The 21,415-nt window shown below is 40.9% G+C and overlaps 1 protein-coding gene and 1 long non-coding RNA gene across 2 annotated transcripts; both read right to left on the bottom strand.

Annotated features, from left to right (window-relative positions):
• Positions 1-1,026: 1,026 nt before the first annotated feature.
• LOC310825313 (cytochrome P450 2D14-like) lies at positions 1,027-19,837 on the bottom strand. Its single transcript, XM_083698695.1, has 10 exons — positions 19,740-19,837; positions 17,473-17,827; positions 14,369-14,540; positions 13,662-13,814; positions 11,492-11,652; positions 10,240-10,413; positions 9,529-9,670; positions 8,374-8,561; positions 6,063-6,204; positions 1,027-3,969 (listed from the first exon to the last, which is right to left on the bottom strand). Exons 2-10 carry the CDS (start codon positions 17,695-17,697, stop codon positions 3,791-3,793), a joined length of 1,536 nt encoding a protein of 511 aa, XP_083554821.1. The 5' UTR covers positions 17,698-17,827; positions 19,740-19,837; the 3' UTR covers positions 1,027-3,790.
• Positions 5,728-6,056, bottom strand: LOC310825420. The gene is made up of 2 exons (XR_014555300.1): positions 5,929-6,056; positions 5,728-5,873 (listed from the first exon to the last, which is right to left on the bottom strand). It is a non-coding gene; the product is annotated as an uncharacterized lncRNA (long non-coding RNA).
• Positions 19,838-21,415: the final 1,578 nt, after the last annotated feature.

Raw genomic sequence — 21,415 nt, 5'->3', positions numbered from 1 at the left:
TTCAAAGGGAGGGAGGGAGTTGTTCAAATCTGTAAAAATTCATTTCAAAATCATAGACTTCTGGGATGATACGGAAGGGGGGGGCATGTCTTCTTCACCTTCTTCTTCGCTACAATATATCAATTTATTTCCAATTGTCAATGTCAAAAGGGACTAAAATCTATAAAATTCATAGAAAATCAACGTGCCAGTTTGCTCAATTTCTCTAGGACTCCATCACACCTCCCCTGTCCAGCATAATCCCTCCAGCAAGGTGTTAAGACCCTAATCCTGTCAAATGGCTCTGATCAGCCTTTCCTCCAGGCAATGTCAGGTGACAGACTATGCATATTTGGGACCATTGTTTTCTCATCTCCAGCTCTGCATATTCCCCCCTCCCTCCTCCATATGTTAATCTGTGTAACCCAACCTCCCTTTAATATATTCATGATGTAATCTGTGTAACCAAACCTCTCTTTAATGTATTCATGACGTGTTTTGCACTGTATTCTGGGACATGGAGGGAGTTTCAAAAACTCATGTCACCCCTTTCTCACGGTTCAATCTCGCCTTGAACCTGTTGCGCAATAAACTTGGATCTTCTGCAGTTTGCTCCTGTCTACGGCTGAGCTCATTTTCCTCCGCAGGGACCCACGGACTTAGTCCGATGAGCTGGGTGGCAGAGCAGCCTCGCACCCAGATTTTAGCCGTAACAGGGACATTGGGATGCATTCTGTTATTTGGTTATTTTGAGGATGGGGAACCTGTGAACTTCCACCTTCCCCAGCCAGCATGGTCAGTGGTGATGAGAACTGTAGTATTGCAACCAGAGCTTTTTCTTCAGCTGGAACTCACTGGAACTCAATTCCGGCACCTCTCAGGTAGGTGCCATTCTAAGAGAACAAGGGAGGTGTTCATGGTGAGTTCTGCACCTCTTTTTCTAGAAAAATAGCACAGATTGCAACAATGTCTGGAGGGCCACAAGAGATAACAGGATGCCTCTATTTAGAAGAAGCATTCCCTCCTGGGAAAGGGGAGGCCTCTTACTTTGTATAACCCTGCCTCCTTTGGGATGCCATTGGAGACTGAACCTGGGAGATTTCGCATGTAAGGCAGGAGCTCTATTGCTGAGCCACAGCCTGGCCGTCACACAGGATGGAAGGCATCTTCAAAAATTGTTCTTGCTGCAACATAGGCACACCTCAGCTATGTTAGGGCCAATAATTTCAATAGGTATACTCTGAGTAACAGTCAGGTGCAGATTCATAATTTTATTAAAACGAAACTTGTTTTTCAAAAATTCATTTCTGTTCCATTTGTATACTGCCTGTCTACACTGCTATGAACAGGTCAGTTCTACAAGCCAAAGAAATGACAAAATCTACAACTAAGTTCCCACCCTAGACTAAGTCAATCCAATGCAAATATGTTATAATGAAAACTATATATATAATTGTAAAAATAAATGACAAGTCAATTATAATATTTCATGGTAAAATCAACCTTCAGAATCCCAGCAAAGAAATGCCAAATCACTCCCAACAATTGCAACAATTAATTAATTGATTGATTGCTGCCATTATTGTTTATAATCAATCAAAGTCACAATATGTAAAATATAGAAATATTGGGTACGTTCCTCCTCTTACGTCTGCCACCCCACCTACAATTTCTATACCTGCTTCAATTTACAACAATCATCTAAGATTAGCTGGAAAAAACATGTTTATCCAGTTGATGTGTGTCTTTTTTAAGACAGGAGGGGGTGAGATTTTTGCTTAGAAATAGTGACATCTAGTGGAGCAGGATCACAAGGAGCAGGACCACGTCCACATCCACACTCACACCATACATTATAAAGCACTTTATAAACAGCCATAGCTTCCTCTAAAGATGTTAAAGCTGTCAAGAGTTGCTAGAAGTCCCCCATTCTCCTCCTAGAGCTACCATTCCCAGAGTTCCCTGTGAAGAGGGATAGATTATTAAACTATTCTGGGAATGCAGTAAAGCCAGAAAGCAAGGAGAATGAACCAGAGAAAGAAAATGGAAGTGAGGCTGAGAGAGGGAAGGCTTTCCTGAATATATTGCCCCGGGGAGGAGAAGGCATTGGTGCCATGAGCAAGTGGGCAGGAAGCAGGAAGGGGGGGAGGATGTCACCCAGAGGCAAATCTGCCATCCCTCCCAGAGAAGGGGCCCAGACTCCAAGTTTTCATTTTTTAAAAAAAGTAAGTCTCTAGGCCTTCTGGAAAGAAAGTTATAAAACAAAATGTGCAGGCACATTTCTAAGCAATATCTCTGAGACAGGCTAGTCTGGCTGCTCCTGATTTTCAGTGTTTTTAGCTAATGAGTGAAGTTGGAACTGTGATTGATGAATGAGTTGTTTGGACACCAGGATACTGGAATCCCTTAAGTCCAAAAGAGCAGCTGTCTCCTCCACATGATTTTCCCAAAACACATTAAGTGCAAATAGATGTTAAAGAATCCTCTCACCCCCCTGCTGTGGCAAATACAGAAAGGAAAAACTTTGCAAAGCAACTTAGGCAGGTCTCCTGCTGTTCAGGAGCTAAAGACCAGGCACTCATCCAGATTGTTCTCCTGTAGGAGACATAACTACAAGCCCCTGGCTTAGGAAAAGCCAGAGGTGTGGCTGTCCTGATAAGCAAACTTTGCCCTCTGAGTGTTGAGGAAAGTTTGGCAGACTCAGTAGGCAGATACCTCTTTGTTCATGGTGTCATAGACAGTCATCCAATCACCACCACTGGTTTATAGGAACCCAACTCAGCACAACAAGACTTTATTTGGGAAACATTAACAGAATTAGACCATTTTAAGATGACAGATTATATTAGGAGACTTAAATTGTTGCAGTCGTGACTTGAAGGACTGAAGTAAGTATCAATATATGAACAATTTCTACAACCTCTGCCTGGAAGAAATATTAACTGAATGGGACCTGGTGGACACTTGGCAGGCACTGCATCCAGAAGGCAGGGAATCCTCATAAATCAATGTCACACATAGACCTAATATTAATACCAAAAGGTGATCTTCATCAGGTGGTGAGTGCAGAAACTGGGTCTATAACAGTCTCTGATCATGCACCAGTCTCCATTAACTTAAACTTTGGTGCACTTCCCCCCAGGAACCAAAACTGGTACTTTGACCTTGGTCTTCTCACTTGTGCAGCGTCCAAAGAATGTTTAGCTAAACCTTTGGACCTTTACTTTAAAGAGAATGACTTGCATATGGAAATAAAACAAAATGAGAATATGAGGGAAGTCCAGGGGAGGGGGGGATATGGAAAATTGTTAGAGAAATATTGTTAGAGGATGTTTACATGGAAAGACTAATAATATATATTTTTTTAAAAAAGAGAATGACTTGCCAGACATAGGCGCCCCAGTATTGTGGAATGCAATTAAGGCTGTTCAAAGGGTTAACTGCATATGTGAGGTGATCAGAAGGAAGAGAATGTATGAACAAGAGGTTAAAATCTCATTGCAGAAATTAAAAAGCTTGAGGTGATATACTCTGGGAGTACAAGCCAAATATCTTGTAATGCATGCTTGCATTTTCCATGGCTGGGTTTGTTTGTTTTTTGCCCTGACTCTACAACTTTAACAGTTGGTTGATCTTCAATTTTAATTTTTATATGGTTTTATTGTATGGTGTTATGGTTGTAAACTGTGCTGATATTACTTATTGGTATGTTTATTAATACATAAAATGAATAAATGCTTCATGTTCCTGGCTTCTGTAGTTGCTTTTGAGGTTAATGGTTAAACTGTAAGATACACTAAGCTTAGAAATATTATCTAGGAATGGCACAAATCTGGAAAGGGGATGGATTAGCGATTAAGATAAATACTCTTTCTATCTTGGGCCTGGGACAGTTTCTTGGAAAGCAAAAGGTGAAATGCTGCAGAAGGCTAGTGAAGAAGAGGAAGAGCTCCATTTTGGACAGGGGTTCTCCAGGGCATGCATGGCGACCTGTAGGCAAAGAAGACATAGTATTTTGTGCATGAGATCAGGAGGAAGGAGTGGATCGGACTGCACCTATAGGCTCCACTCTGGCCTGCATCTCATGTATTTAAAACCTGGTCAGTATCCACCTCCCCACCTGGTCCCTCGTCGGATCTCCGTCCCCCTCTCCCTCCCTCCCTCTTTTCTAGGCTTTTTGGCTATGCATGACCTTGCTTGCTATGGACCAATTGCTGGTCGCCATATTCAGAGCCGGGCAGGAATGTGTCCATCAGACTAACCTCATCGCAATACCTCCTCCCTCCTCCCTTTACACTGTAACAATAACTGATGAAATTGCTGCCTCTAGTCTAGCTTTGTTTTACTGTAACTTTGTCAAAGGTCTTGTTATTTACGCCACACAAAACTGCCTTATCACACTACCCACTCCAGACAGTTGGCTGGATCAATAAATAGGTTCCAGAGGTTAAAGGGCTGTTCATCAGTAGGGAGCCGGAGACCAAAGATCTCCATCTGGTGTCAACAGAGAGAATCAAACTGTGGGAGGCAGCAGTGGGGAGGGGCTGGTTCACTCGCTGCCCTTTGCTCTTGCAGTCCAGGCTACAGGGAGGCACAAAATTTAGCTTCCTACGCACACTGGTCCTCGCAATTCTTTTAAAATTTAAAGAGTGAGCTGAGCCACCTAGCTATTATTATCTTGGAGTCTCTGGATTTAATTATTAGTCCCAAGTGGCCAAAAGATTAATATACTAATATTAACCCCTTGAATTTGGATCAGTAGCAAATGAGCAACCAGTGCAGGTCTCTGGACAGAGGGGTTATGCGCTGTTAGGGTCTCTCTCCCATCAGGATTCATGCCACAACATTTTGCTTATGAATCAAGCACAAAGGAAGCCCCATACAGAGTGCATTGCAGTAATTCAATCTTAATGGCACTAGAGATATTAAATATCAAAAGAAGAAGAGACAACAAGAAGCAAAAGCAAAGTTGCATTCTGCCTGTCCCACTCCCTGAAAAGCTCATCTATCAGAGCGACTCCGCCCCATGGCCATGCTCGAATCCAGATTGAAATGGATCTAAACCTGCCCAGTTAGAAGGGGTGTTAGTGTAAATTAAATATTGCTGTTAATTGCATTGATCGTGCTTGGGTCTGTCTCTTGAGTTGTCCTCAACTGATTTCTGTTTCGAGTTGGAATGCCAGCTGTGGCGGTCCACCTAAATACAGCTCAAGACTACAAGTTTCTGGCATGACTCCATACCCCCCCCTTTCTCACCTGAAAGAGGGGTGTCTGTGTGTGTTGACTGATATACAGCCAGCTGCATCCAGCAGCCATGTGTGAGCCTCTCTCTAGTTTAAGTCTCTTTTACTATTTTGACTACAGCCTCCTAAGACAAGGTTACTATACTTAGTAGGGTATAGTATATGGTGCACTAGAATCTCCTAACTTCATGTATATAGTGTGAATAATAATGGTCTTATGGCTATAAAGCACTTTATTTCTAACGGTGTGGCCAAAGAACTTTCTTCACCATCAACTCTGAAATGGCTGACAACGGTAAAGGACAAAGATCCTGAAGCTCTGCTGTGCTACCCTGCTGGTTACACAGGTAGAGGTGTGATCTTAAAGCATGACCACTATTTTCTTAACATGAGTTGGAATGCCACTACGGCCTATATTCCCTGCAGCCACAGAACTGCTTGTCACTGTAAAACACACTTAAAAGGTGCCCAAAGCTGAATTCAACACAGTCACAGACTGCAGTGGTTCTGAAAATTGGCTTATATATTTCAAATAACCACACACAAATATAAACCACTTGTGAAGTACAATCTGAAATGTCTATGTCTTCTCAATATTTTCTCCTTGGAAGGTAGCCAGGAAATAGGGGAAGTTGGTTGTAAAGTATGATCCTGGTGGTTGTTGTTTTTTTATTAAAAAAAACAAGTTTGAGTCAAAAGTACATACTCTCTCTTCTCAAGGAGCTGACTATGGAAACCTGTTACTCTTGCTTTCCCATCAGGTGGGAAAGAGAAAGGAAGATAACAGGACAGATTATAATCTTTCCCCTTATACCTCAGCCATTCCTCTCTTGGATTTACCTAGAGAGAAAGGTAGGAAGGCCTCTCGCTTGACAAACTGCCCATTTGCATCCAGGAAGTGCTCTGGGTAGAATTCATGTGGCTTCTCCCACATTGTCTCATCCTTTAGCACAGAGGACAGATGATTAAAGACGACAGTCTCCTAAAATGGCAAGAAAAACCAAGAGATTAGAATCCACTGCTGGTAAGGCAAGCTTGTGGGTGGCTGGAGCACACATCAACAGCAGGGGGCCAAGTCCAAGGATACCCAGTGCTGAGTCCAGGCCTGCATGGAGGAGAGAGAGAGGAGGAAAGAGCTTATCAGGACAAATGTGTGTCAACACATTTGGTAAATTTTCAGGAAGTTCTTAAAGACAATTTGCAGAAATGTGGAGAATTGAAAAAAAAGACAGATTGAGAAATTCTTCCATTCCCATTACCAAGTCACCCCTCTGATTCAAGGCAATTGTAGAAGAAGGTATGTCATTTAAATCTGCAAGTAATGTGTCTTATGAAGTACCTGTCTGAAATGTACTTATTTACATTTATTTACTTATTGCCTCTACATCCCATCATCATGGCAGCATGCATACCGGTAGTTCTTCCTCCATATCATCCTCATAACAGGGCTACTGAGGTATTGTAGCACCCTGCTTGTGGTTAACGCTTAGCTGGAATGAAATATTCAATGCAGCAATAGAGAAATTAAAATAATAATTTATTTGTCAGACAAATAAATGAGAGACACAGTGGTATATGATTACCAAAGCTCTGCCCACTCCAGCCCTGATGGTCAGCACTTATATTTCCTCAGCTCAGCCCCCTTGCTCCTCCTTTGGCTGCCTCTGTCCAATCAGCCTGGTTGAAATTCCTATTGGCTGTTTGCTAGAACCAATGATAAAAGATACACCCATTTCCTATTGCCTTTTATGGGAGACAAAGAGCTATATTTCCTTCTATCTATAAATGGCAAACAAGTAGTCATATATCTTACATTTGCCTCAACAAGGCACCTTAATTACCAGCTCACCTCTTGCCCTCCTTGCCCTCCAAAACAGATGGTTAATGGTTTTAAATTTTTATTTTAAACAGATGTCAGAGATCTTGGGTTTACATTCTCACACATCATCAATGAAAGATCTCCTTCTTTGGAGGTCTTTAAGCAGAGGCCTGACAACCATATGTCAGGAGTGCTCTGATGGTGTTTCCTGCTTGGCAGGGGGTTGGACTCAATGGCCCTTGTGGTCTCTTCCAACTATATGATTCTATGATTCTATGAAATAAGAATCTAACATAAGATTCTAACATTTCTTACTTTCTAAATCCTTTGCATAATTACATTTAAGCCAATATATTTCATACATAACATATATAGATTTTAGAAGCAAAGGCCTTTTCTAAGTAAAAGGGAACTTAGTAAAAACATTTTCCAAAAGCAAACCCCCTTTTCCTGGCCAAATGCTTTTTCCATTAGCTCTCCGTTTAACCTGTGGCTCAAGTCTCTAATGGAAGACACATGGTATTATATTTTGTTAAACAATGAGTGCTTTTGCAGCTTGATTGTATTCTGTAGAGTCAGTAACCTAGTAACCTTTGCTCTCAGCCTGTAATTCCCTTTTTACAACTTTGAGAATTTTGGCTCCTGCTATAAATCAAGGGGGCCCTTGTCCAGGAAGATAAACATATGCCAACCCAGCTGGTCTTCTGCCTGGCATAAAAACATCTTTTAGGCTTATTTTTAAAATACAGGCCTTGATCAGATGCCTCAGTATGTTAGGCTGAGAAAAGGTGATTGGCTCAGCATCACCCAGTGGCCTTCATGGGCCTGAGTAGGGTGCTGGATTCCCTACTCATCTGTGAAAAAACAGAAAGTTCCTTTTGCTACAGTTCCTGGTATTTCCAGTACTACTCTTAAAAGGGTTTTATACTAGACATTTAGGCCTACCAAGTTCTCTCTCCTTGCAATTCTTGACTATGTGACCGTGTTGTGTGATCCTTCCAGGTTGCATTTTACACTAATGGCTGCTGGCAGCATAGAAATTTAACACAAGCTGTTTCTCCGGCATAACATTTGGGGTTGGTTTGCAATGCTGGTTTACGGTAACAGAAGAGGCAACACATTGTGCCTGCTGTACGATCATAATTGCTCCCTATTTAAAGCATGCACTAGCCAGCTTTGAGTTAGTCTGTCTCTTGTTCAATTGATGTGTAAGTAGTTAGTATGAATTCCTGCAACTTTTTTTACTTTGCAGCCATGAGTTCCAGTTCAATCAACTTTTGCTACTGTTAGCATATAGATCTCTCACGTGTGACCACCCTGTTTCTGATTTACCTTAGGAATGACAAACTTGCCAACCTCAGTATCTCTGTGGACCATATATGGCATTGCAAAAGGTAAAACATCAGCACATCGTTGAATTTCATGTATCACAGCGCAAGTATAAGGCAGCTTCAACTGGTCTTCCATCACAGGTGATCGTACCCTGCCAATCTCTTCATCAATTTCTTCTTGGACCCTTTCTGGAAATATTCATTTAGAAATATTATTGCATTGCATATGTGTCTTAATCCTTCCAATTCTTCAAGCATGTTATGGTAGCATGTTGTTGTTGTTTGCATAGAAAATTTCAGCAGCCCTGGACACTCTGTGAGCTTTAAGGCTGAGCACAGATTTGAATCTGGGGCTCCAAGTAGGGGTCTGCTGAATATCTTCCACATAACCCAAATATTGATTCAATCTTTGGTGGGTGGTGGTTTAGTTTATCATTTGTTTATATAATCTATGCAGTTCTTCTCCATTGTAGACATGTACATTTCCCACATCGTCTCAGCTGTTTCAAATTCTTTTATCTTCATTAATCTGCAGTGTAACTAATAGCTCAGTTGATAGAGCATAGATTTGAGCCCCACATTGGGCAAATGATTCCTGCATTATAGGGGGTTGAATTAGATGACCCTCAGAGTACCTTCCATCTCGAAAATTCTATGAAGTAACATCAGATATAGGTGTTCAAATGCCTATTCGTTTGAAGGCATACATACTTAAGGGGCACTCAGCTTTTCAGAAGTGGATATATTTGTGAATAAATAAAAAACCACCTTTTTGAAAAATACCCAGATGAGAGCCTATGAGCATCAACATTTAAGGACACAGATTAAAAAAATTCTCCAGAGTTAGTGCAGAGTTGTTACAAAGTGATACATAGTTAGGACAGAGAAACAGCTTCCAAAATACAAATAAAGTTTTATTAGGCAAAGCAGCTTTGTTTTCCAAGTGCTTGGTTCCAACTGCCTTGTTTCTATTTTGAGCTATTTCATGATTGTAATTTATTTATTGAATTGTTATCCTGGCCTTCCTCCTGATGTGGAAGTTTTGAATCCAAATCAGATCTAAAGCAATTGCACAGCTAACTTGCCCATGAGTAAGCCTTTCAATTGGAAAACCCCATGAGGGATCAGTCTATCTTCCCCAATACTGATCACTTACTCTGAACTTCAGGATGATTGACCATGTTCAACAGTCCCCAGAGTACGATGGAAGAACTTGTTTCAGTGCCAGCCATAAACAGGTCAACAAGGATATTAATAAGGTTTTGCTCATTAAAACTGCTATCTGGTTTCCCTTTAGCCTGAAGGAAATGGAACAAATTAGTAACTCACATGGAAATAGCACAATATCATGTCATATTTGTTAGAGAATAGTGTGTACTAATGATCTTTCCCCTTGCTATCAATAGTATATATCTGACCAAAGCAAAGTGAATAATAAAGGAAAAAACTGCTCAGTTTCTTGAGAAATACTGCATTTCATAAAGCACATGGGTGTTGAAAAACATGGCAGCCTCATCCCACAGTAACATCTAATACAGCCTAGCTCTTTCTTTGGCATAATTGCACTGAGCAATAAACTCACCAGTTTCAGAGTATAGGTTGTCATTGTCTGGGCATATGAAACAACTGCTTAATGACTGCTTGTTTGTTTATTTAATTTGTCTCCCATCTTTTTCTCCAAGGTACTTTAGGAGGTGAACTCAAATGCACAAGCTGATGTCAGGGTAAAGAGTTAGAGGTTTTTACCCACCAGGTCTTGTAATTTTACTGGCATGGTTTAGATGGCAGAAATTCTAAATAAATCAATCCTAATGAAGAAGCTACAAAAGAAGTCCCAGTGGTTCTGTGTCTATAAATGTCTTCCTACCTTATCTATCTCCTCCAGAAATGCATCAATCAAATCTCTTGGGAAGGTAGGATCTCTGGTTTTCTTATGTTCACTCACAATCTCTTTTAGAATTATACTAATATCTCCATAGCATTTCTGCAGTTTACGATGAGGTCCAGGAAAATAGGACAACCAGGATCCTGCAGCAATAAGCTGGCAGGGCAGAAATCAGAGAAAGAAGAGATATCACAACCTTTTCAGATACAAAAGACATTTAATAAATATTTCACTAGAAGTGAAAGTGCATTCTGATAGGTAGTTCCTAACCAGTCAGTTCATCATACTGATGGGGAGATTATTCCTTGCCAGCTTCACTCCCATTCCCTCCCTCACATCCACCCTGTGGTACAGAGTTCCAGAGACTGAGCATATCCATTGATAATTAACTTTTCTTAGCCATAATCTGTGGGGATGTTAAGAGATACAAGGGTCTCTGAATAGGCTGGTAGGCTCACATTAGTGGGAGAAGCCAGCTCCTTCAGATATCCTAGTCCTAAAACATAAAGAGCTTTCAATGTCATTACCAGTTATCCGCCAACTTTTAAAGTGTATATTATATATCTTTTTAATACCACTTAGAGGTTTTATGAAATAAAATAAAGGGTGGCCTTCTGTTAAGGTTTACTCAGAGTAAACCTACTGAGTTCAATAGACCAGTTTTACTCATGTTCTTTAAGTGAGTCAATTCTGAGTAAAACATAGCTGAATTTTGCACCAAACCCCTATTTATTCATCACACGAAAATGGTAATGCACTTCATCCTATCAAAAGCTTTTCCAACATCTGTCCAAATACTAGTGGATGCTAATTCCTACCATTTACTGTAATCTGATACCTTTATTATTTTGTTCATTATCATTTTGCACCCCTGCTTTAATTAATGCTTGTTAGTAGCATATTGACAATTAAATTTTTTAATGAATGGAATTGTCCTTCTAATTTTCTTTCTGAAGTTATTTGTAATAGGTTTTTCTGCCTCTAATAATTTTTCATAAATCACTTTTAACTTTTGATTGCCTATGTTTGTGTTTTAATCTTGCTGTCTTGGTTTTTAGCTTGTGTTCCTCTTCTTTTTTCTTTAAGAATACCAGGTTTTAAAGATATGCTGAAGTGATTGATTCAGATAAGCACCTTAGTGGGGATGCTCCATAACTCGGATGTGGTAGTCACACAAAACATACACTTCAAATGGCTGTTTCCTTTTAAAGCCTAGACAAACTCATGAAGGTACCTGGGGCAAATTTCTGATTGCTTCCTTCATGAATTCCTCAGTCACATGCATTAGCTTCAGGAATGTATTGTCACTGTATTCAAAGCGGTCACCAAATGCTAGAGTGCAGAAGATATTACTAACAGCCCTGTAGATGAGGATTTGTGGGTCAAAAGGAGAACCTGGATGAGATGTAAGAACAAGGAGCAGATCAGAAGTATGTTGTCATATATTGCCCATTCTTCATTAAACAGCCATTGTTGAGGTTGGCCTTCCATAACTTGCTATCCTCCGGATATTTTGGGCTTCAATTCCCATTAGCCATAGCCAGGATATGGGAATGTTGGAAGCTGTACTCCACCACCTATAAACTATTTACCCTTTCAATAAATGGGACTGTAAATTCCTGAGATCCTTTGCTACATAACATGGATGTTGTTGTTGGCATTGTCTGTCTCGAGAGAGAATGGAGTGTGCCTCCAGGGGTGAAGTCAAACCACTGTGTTCCCTGGAGCAGAATCCTGAACAGTTTGCATGGAGATCCTGGGCTGCCCAGACGACAAAACTCGCCTCTCGGCGTCACTGATGTGAAGGAAAGCAGAGCAATACATTTGGCACCAGCCGGCCTGCAGTAGTTGCCAGAAGGAGGTGTACAAAGCACCATCCAGCCATCTTAGCGGCTCCACAGGAAAAAGCAAGGGAATGAGACAGGAATCCAATATCTCTATAAAGAAACAGACTTGAAAGAGAAGTTGCTGAATTACAACCTATCATTCAACTGAAAACTATGGCGAGGCCTGGTCTTAATAGAGATATTGGATTCCTGTCTCATTACATATGCTAATCATCTGCATACTATCCCTTGCTTTTTCCTGTAGGACTAATTGCAGTCATTAACAGTCGTCCAAAGGTGTACCATACCCACTGAGTCAATCATCCATCTCCTACTACCCTCCTGAGAAAAACCCCACCCCACCCTCCCACTATATATAAGGGTCTGGTGACTTCTGCTTCAGTGTATCAGAAGAAGTGTGCATGCACATGAAAGCTTATACCAAGAACAATTTAGTTGGTCTCTAAGGTGCTACTGGACATCATACACACACACACACACACACACACACACACACACACACACCTTCTTGACTGTTGGACCCACTATTGGTCTCATCCATTCAGTCTGCCAGAGCCTGTCTTTGCATGCAATGAAAGCCCCTAACTCACCAAGAGTGAAAGACCTTGCTTAGCCACCCATTTGAAGCCATTCCTGGGCTGCGGCCGCTATCGCATGCTGACAGCTTCTAGGAGCCACACACGGCAGCTGAGTTTTCCCCAGCAGAGGCACTACTCCTCTTAAAGTTGAATAATAGAAGTAGGACATTGTGGGGGGACTGGGACAGAGGGGCTGACTGGCTAAAATGAGCAACTTCATATCTCTCAACCACCAACCTCTCCCACTTTCTTCCAGTCCTTTCTCATGACAGCAAGATCTGAAGAGGACCTGAAAGAGAATCAGCTGCGCTGCTGCCAGTACTGCTACATGGAAAATAATTTGAGGTCCCTCAGATTCTGGACTCCAGAACACCTGGTTATAGTGCTTACATTATTTTGCATACTGGATGGACTAAAGGGTTGCAGAGATGTCCTGAAATGTCCACACTTCATGCTCGGAGCACCAATTCCTTTGCTACCACACAAGTAATTTAGGTTTTCACTCAGTACATCTCATAAAGAGAATTCTAGTCCATGAAAGCTTATGCCATAATAATTTTTGCATTCTTTATAGTGCCACAAGATTATTAGTAATCATTTTACATGCTTCAAAAATTAAATACAGTGGAACCTCGGGTTATGTACCATCCTCCTTACAAACACTTTGGGTAATGAGTGCTGCTAACCCAGAAGCAGGTGTTCTGGGTAGTGAACTTTGCCCCGGAATGCGAGCGGAAGTTGCATGCTGGCAGTGCTGCGGCAGCAGGAGGCCCCATTAGCAAAAGTGAGCCTCAGGTTAAGAACAGTTTCGGGTTAAGAATGGACCTCCGGAACAAATTAAGTTCGTAAACGGAGGTACCACTGTATGAGAAGCTTTGGAGATGGGAGTTAGTTTCTGTATAAAGTATAGAGTGCTCCTCATGCTTTGCATCAAGTGAGATCCCATAGCAGGGAAAAATTCCCCAGGAATGAGATGTACCTTCTTTGGATTTGAACTCAGAACACAAATATCCAGCTTCTTCAGACACTCTTTTTTCAAGCGTTTTCTTCCCCATCCCAAAATTCTTGAGGGTGGAGACAATGAATCGCCTCTGCTCCCTCCAGCCATTGTCACATGTTGCAAATCCTATTCCTGGAGGATGTAAAATATAATAAAATATAAAATAATATAAAATATAATAACATGACAAGTTGTCCAAAGAAACATTCCAAAGTTAATTCTTTGCTTTGCTTAATTTGTTGTTGTTTTTACAAGTGAAGAATGGTAGAGTCCCCATTAAACTGCTGGCCCATTTTTCTGGCCTTCGGACTCGATTGACAACTGCAGAGACTAAACAATGTCTGTTAACTTTCCACTGGGCTGCCTTCCATCTTATGCTGACACACAACCAGCAGATGATAGCTGTCCTGTGGAACAGTATGGCTGACTTTGCAAATAAACCCACAAACACTTCTAGTCTACCTTCCTGTCCCTACTTAGTTGTTTACAGGCAAGTTTAAGAAGAAAAAGTTTCTCAAAAACCTCCTGCCACGTCACATGAATATGCATCTTCTCCCAGGCAACAGAGTCTTTCACTTACCACCTGAGGTGGCATCCTGGCCCACTTGCATGCCTGGTCACTTCCTGCCTGTTTCTCCAACTCTACTGCTTCTTATCCAGTCCATCAGGGTATCAGCTATACTCACCTCCACAATTCTTTCCACGGTTTAGTAGACTGAACAGTGGAACTTCTGGTCGGTCAACAAAGTTCTCAGGGTTTTGTCCCAGGGCCTCCTTTATCGTCTTGAACCCACTCAGGATGACCATATCGCGCCATCCAAACTGCAGAGAGATGACTGGTCCAAACTTTTTTTCCAGCTTTGATCAATAGGAAGGAAAGGGAGAAAATTATCCAGGGGGAAAGGACAACAAAAGTAGGGAAGGTATAATGTTGCAGCACAATATATATGGGAAATTCCAGAAAGCACAGACATATTTCAGGCTTGAGGTGTTTAATCAAAAATGTTTAATCATTTCGCCAGAATATATATACAGCAAGACTAGTTTTCTCAGGGTAGAGAGAAAGAGAGGGAGAGAGGAGCACCCAAGCAAAAATGAACATTTCAATGAGAATTAGAGATACCAAACTACAAAACCATTTAGCGCAAGCTGAGGTATATACCACACTTTGGACAAACAAAATGGCCCCAGCACTTCCCAATTATTTGTCAAACTTGGTCACCCCCAAATTTAGAAAGGCATTTACGCAAGCCAAATTCAATGTCTTGCCACCCGCACTATTGGAAGGGAGATACAAAAAGATTCCCCATGGCGAGAAGCGGTCACGTTAAAACTGTGGGCCAAGTTCTTTTCCACTGCAGACTTCATTGTGCAATAGCCATAAGTCAACAAAAGCAAAAGATTATACAGCTCCACAAACAGTCATATATTGACACAGCTCACAGTCAAATTCTTTTATTTATTTATTTTTTAAAAACTTTCCTCGATTACATATTTTAAATCTATTTAATTAGTATATGGATTGTTAAATCCCACTTGGATTGTTTTAATGTTTATGTAAAAATGATGCTGAAATTTAGGTTTTACTACGCTGGCTGTTTAGCTGTAATAATAAACATTCACTTCTCCACAGAGGAAGAGATGGTGTGGGAAGGGATCAGGGCCTCCACAAACTCTGATGAGCGATCAGCTCTATCAGGTTGTTCTACCCATGAACTTTCACCTGACAACAGCAGACTAGCACCTCCTCTCCTGAATCTTATTCTGTTCCAGGTGGGGCTTGCGTCTGCCAGGCAGACTCCGTGGGCAGCTCATCGCACCACCACCCTGGGCGGATGGCTGTGCCGACCCTGTACATGGATGACTGCGGTGCCCCCATGGAAGGCTCACCCAGCCCATGCTGCTTCGGGTGTGGGAGTAGCTAGCTACGCCCCTGGTGCTAGCAAAGCCCTTCCCTTCCATCTCTGCCCTCTTTGCATTGCTCTGGGCAGGGAGGAGGTGGAGAGCCTCACTTGGTGGCTTGGAGGCGGCAGGGGTGGTCAGACACTGGGGTTGCTGTTGTGCACGCTACAGACTCCTTCCTTTTGGTTGAGGAGGAGTGAAAATGCATCATGTAAACTAAGAAACCCTTGGGGACTTTTAAAAATGGTTCATAAAAAGACCAATGTAACAACGCAAAGCCAAATTTAAATGAAAGCTCTCCTTATTACCGTAATCCTAATTCTCTCAGACTAAAGCCACCACTGTATGGTATTAGTGTCCTGGGCAGGCCACTGAACATTGGTAGCAGGGCTGTGTCAAAAATATATATTGTGTGTGTGTGTGTGTGTGTGTGTGTGTGTGTTTGCCAATCTGCATCAAAAATTTTTTTTGCACTTAATTTATTTATTTTAATGTTGCAATACATATATGCAATCTTTACATATTGATACATATACATTATATTTGTAAATTCACATTTTCACATTTCATTAGGTACCAACATTTATCCATTTCTTATTTCTTGCCCTGTGTCTTCCCTCCACCCGTGCGTGACTTCCTTGTTATTATTATTATTGAGATTGTAATTTTGTATCTTAATAATTAAACATTCAATCTTATATATCTGCTTAACTTAACTTTGTGAAATCAGTCTATACATATCAGTTAATGCTTGTTGAAGCATCTTTTGGTCATGTATTCTTCTACACATTTCCATTCCTGTTTGAGATTTTGATTAGATTGCATTCTAATTGTTGCCATCATTTTTGCTAATTCAATCATTTCAAAAAATTTATATTGCCAATCTTTCAATGTTGGTACTTCTTCTGATCTCCAATTTTTTGCAATCAATAACCTTGCGACAGCTGTTGCATATAAAAAGATTCTCTTCATGTTGTTTGGGATGTCATTTGTTATAATTCCTAAAAGGAATGTTTCTGTCTTCTTACCAAATGTTGTTTTAAACATTTTTTTCAGTTCCTCATGTATATTTCCCCAATTTTTAAAAATTTTATCACATCCCCACCATACATGATATAAGGATCTTTCTGATACCTTACATCTCCAACACAGATTCGATGTTAGTTTATAAATTTTAGCCAGTTTTACAGGGATTAAGTACCACCTGTAAAACATCTTCATAATATTTTCTTTGATAGTAATGCATGTGGTGAAATTAATATCTGATTTCCAAAGTTTTTCCCAATGATCTAATGAAATCGCGTATCTAAAATCCTGTCCCACTTGATCATTACTTCTTTAATTTGTTCATTTTTGAGTTCCCATTCAAGTAATAAATTATACATTTTTGATAGATATTTTTTGGGATTGTTCAAAAGTTGTATCTGGAATCTGGATTCTTCTTTTTGGAAACCTATTTTATTGTCAGAGTTAAATTTGTCATATAATTGATGATATTGTAGCCAGGTGGTACAAAACTGTTTAAGTTCTTCATATGGTTTCAGTTGTAATTGGCCTTGCTCTTTCCTTGAAATGCTGTTTGTATGTTACCCCTAGTTTTTCCATATTTTTCTTTTTTATTGAAATCATTTCAAGTGGAGCTGCCCACCAGGGGGTCATTGGTTCACCAATCTGCATCAATTTAATGAGAACAAAAACTGTAGCGGAATGTTGTTCAATATTATGGAGGGGGTTGGGATTCTAGTACAGCCACTACCTGCCCTGTAGCCTTAGGCTGAAGAACAGGTAATAACTAGCTGTCTAACTAATTAAATAATCCTAAGAGCTTGGCTAATGCAATCATTCAGTAGCATGCAGTGTCCTCAGAGTTGGTGCAGCCAGTACTTACATCTTGAACAGTTTTATGTGGGTTATTTACATCTAGCAGTAGCAAGTTCCCAATGAAAGGCAGAGGGGTGGGTCCTGGTGGCCAGCGGCTGCTTCTCTTCCTCCGCTTGACGTAATCAAGCAGCAGAGCAAGTAGTAGGAGAGACAAGGCCAGAGCTGGGAGGTTGTTGTGGCAGCAGGAGAGTTGGCTCCCCAGCCAAGAGATGGAAGCCGCGATCCCAGCCATTGGAAGCTTCCCCTTCCCTCTGCTTTGTGTCTCTCCCCAACTCTTGCTCTGCAGACTGGCGGTATTCTTGCCTCTGCTGGTTTCTCTATTTCGCCTTTGTTCTTTTTTATTTATTCTCTGCTTTGAATCACTGTAGGAACATGATGTGCCACTATTAATAGAGTTATCCAGTGTACAAGTGAAAAGTTCAACTAATCAAATTGAACCTTTGTAGGTCAGATAAGGAAGGTCTTCACGTGATAGGAAGTTGAATTTAGGTAAGTTCTCTTTTATTCTCTGCTTCGAATAACTGTAGGAGAAGGGGATGACAGAGGACGAGATGGTTGGACAGTGTTCTCGAAGCTACAAACATGAGTTTGACCAAACTGCGGGAGGCAGTGGAAGACAGGAGTGCCTGGCGTGCTCTGGTCCATGGGGTCACGAAGAGTCGGACACAACTAAACAACTAAACAGCAACAACAATAATAAAAATATGGTATCTTACACCATCTAAGCTTGCCAATCCTTGTTGGAAGTGTTTTGAGGCAGAAGACTCTCTGATCCACATGGGGTGGCAATGTAAACACTCCAAAAAGCATTGGATTAAAAAAAAAGTTCAAATTTACATTCTCTAAGAAACCCAAAGCCTTTCTACTGACCATAGTAGGAGAGGAAATACCTAAGAAGGCTCAAAATCTATTTTATATGCAACAGCAGCTGCAAGAATTGTATATGCAAGGACTTGGAAGAAGGAAAACATGCCAACAAAAGAACAGCGGCTACTCAAACTCATAGAGTTCGTGGAAGGATCTTCTTGAAAGGATAATCCCTCATTGAAGCAATCGCTATAAAGAAAATAAATACGAGGCATAATTGGAATATATATAAAGAGCTTATAGAATTTGACGAAGGAAAAGTGGTACTCAGGAAAAGAGAAGATCTGCATGAATGGATTATGGGCTGGTTTCAACAACATTAGCTGCACAAGAGGTTCAAAGAAGATAAACTGAAAGGATTTTTAGAAGAAGGGTCGGAATTCGAAAAAGCCCTCCTGGGAAGCAAAGAGAAACTAATATCAAAATATATAAAATTATCCTTGAGTGGGAAACAAAAGATGAATTGATGAAAGCAATGACACACTGGGCAATCAACATATTGAGATAACCCTGTGGGAAAGGAAAACAACAATGAACTTATTGGTGTGTTATACCCTAAAGGAAAAATTATTTATTTAGGAAACATTATTTATTTAGGATGCTGTATAGATGGTATCTAACTCTCAGCAAACTCTGTACAAAAAAGGATCAAATCTTTGCTGGAAGTGCCAAGAGATAGAAAGCACCTTTTCTCATTTGTGGTGGTAAAAGGTAAGGGTAAAGGTAAAGGACCCCTGGACAGTTAAGTCCAGTCAAAGGTGACTATGGGGTGCAGTGCTCATTTCGCTTTCAGGCTGAGGGAGCCGGCATTTGTTCACAGACAGCTTTACGGGTCATGTGGCCAGTATGACTAAGCCGCTTCTGGCACAACAGAACACTGTGACGGAAACCAGAGCGCACGGAAAGGCCGTTTGCCTTCCCGTCGCAGTGGTACCTATTAATCTACTTGCACTGGTGTGCTTTTGAACTGCTAGTTTGGTAGAAACTGGGATGGAGCAACAGGAGCTCACCACTGTCAAGCGGATTCAAACTGCCGACCTTCTGATCGGCAAGCCCAAGAGGCTCAGTGGTTTAGACTACAATGCCACCTAGTCCCTTATGTGGTGGAAGTGTAAGTTGGCAAAACAACAACAACAACAACAACAACAACAACAAAAACACACCCTACTGGGAAACGGTTTATGAAGAACTAAAAAAAGATGCTCAAAATAACTTTCCCCAAAAGACCAGAAGCCTTCTTTCTAGGAATAACAAATGTTGATATTCCTAAGAAGGTACTCAATCTCTTCCTTTATGCCACTACAGCTGCAAGGATACTATATGCACAAAAGAGGAAAGAACAAACAATCCCAAAATTGACAGAGTGCTTAGAATTAGCCAGCAAGACAACAAAAATTAGAGACCTACTTTTGAAGGTGTGTGTTTTCTCCTTGCTTTGAAGGCAAAGTGAGGGAATGGGGAAATGCCCTTGCAGTGCAGAAAAGCTATTTTGCTGGCTTGGGAAGGCTGGAGGAGGAGAGAAAGCTGGGCGTGGAGTTGGAAGTAGAGTTTGGGAATTAGAAGATATGTCTGCTCAGAAGCTAATCCCATGGAATTGCCACATTAAAGAAATGACAGAGCAGCTGAAGTGGGAGTGGGGGCGGGGCAGGGATTGTGTATAGCAGTGCTTACATTGCTTACAGTGCTAACCTAACTGTGCCTCCTCTGAAGTAAATCCACTGAGTTCAATGGGATTTATCCCCAGCAATTTACGGGTTCTGTGGCCATAGAGGAAACAGCTCTTGCCCTGAAGTAAATCGCTCAGTTCAATGTTCAGTGGAGATTGCTCCTGAATGAGCATAGAATTGCACCCTTAAATAAAGAATCTGATTGCCGTCCTTTAATGACTAGAAATTTTATCAATAAGTATTACAGTATCTATAATAAATGTGTTAAGTCTCGTGTTAATGTGTCATGGGACTCTGGTTGTTTTCTGCTATAGTGTAACACTGCTCCCTTTCAGGATAATACAGTGGTACCTCAGATTACATACGCTTCAGGTTACATACTTAACCCAAGGTACCACTGTACTTAATTTGTTCTGGAGGTCCGTTCTTAACCTGAAACTGTTCTTAACCTTAAGCACCACTTTAGCTAATGGGGCCTCCTGCTGCCGCTGCGCTGCCAGAGCACGATTTCTGTTCTCATCCTGAAGCAAAGTTCTTAACCAGAGGTACTATTTCTGGGTTAGCGGAGTCTGTAACCTGAAGTGTATGTAACCTGGAGTGTATGTAACCCGAGGTACCACTGTAATAGGGTTTACATCCAAAGATGGGTGCGCTGGATTTTATCTGTTTATTTATGTGGTATGATATCATTCAGAGCCAAAGAACAGCCTATTGGAATATGAGTAAATATTTCTACATGTGCCTTGTGATTTTCAATAAATTGATGTGTGAGTGCTTGTAGAGTTTTGTTGAATACTATTCAGATTGAGAGAAAAGTCTCAGGATGGAACACTGTTCTAATTAAGACAAGATTGAGGTTTACTGCGTGCTACACGCTGAGAGAGAATTTTATGAAGATGCTATATAGGTGGCATTTAACACCATCAAAACTAGCAAAAATGTATAGGAACACCTCAAAATGTTGTTGGAGATGTGGAGAGGCAGAAGGCACGATGCTACATATGTGGTGGAACTGTAGAAAAGTAAAGGAATTTTGGGAAACAGTTTACAACGAACTCAAAAAGATATTCAAGATTACCTTTGCAAAAACAAACAAACCTGAAGCCTTCCTTTTAGGCATAACAGACATGGATATACCAAAAAAGGTGAGGAAGTGATTTCTCTATGCCACTGTGGCAGCAAGAATTCTAATAGCTAGAAACTGGAAAGGAGATGTAACACTGACTAAACTGGAGTTTGCAGAATTAGCAAAAATGATGGAAAATTAAGATACTGGACTGAACAAACATTTATGAGGGAACGGGACATGTATACAAAGTATCTCAGAGAGCACTGCAAAAATCTGAACTCATTGGCAGGCCTGGAGTGACCTCTGTAGGAAAATAGAAAATTAAGAGAACTAAGATGTATTATTAT

This window comes from Podarcis gaigeae (genome assembly GCF_964106915.1).
Source record: "Podarcis gaigeae genome assembly, chromosome: 10".
In the NCBI taxonomy this organism is placed as follows: Eukaryota; Metazoa; Chordata; class Lepidosauria; order Squamata; family Lacertidae; genus Podarcis; species Podarcis gaigeae.
The sequence above is the reverse complement of the archived record's forward strand: the minus strand, read 5'-3'. Positions and strand labels throughout refer to the sequence as shown.

Coding starts and splice junctions, on each gene's coding strand:
- LOC310825313 (XM_083698695.1), bottom strand. CDS start 17,697: ATGGCTGGGATCGCGGCTTCCATCTCTTGGCTGGGGAGCCAACTCTCC. Junction 10,414..11,491: donor CAATCAGAAATTTGCCCCAG/GTACCTTCATGA, acceptor CTGCCCTGCCAG/CTTATTGCTGCAGGATCCTG. Junction 8,562..9,528: donor CAATCATCCTGAAGTTCAGA/GTAAGTGATCAG, acceptor GAATATTTCCAG/AAAGGGTCCAAGAAGAAATT.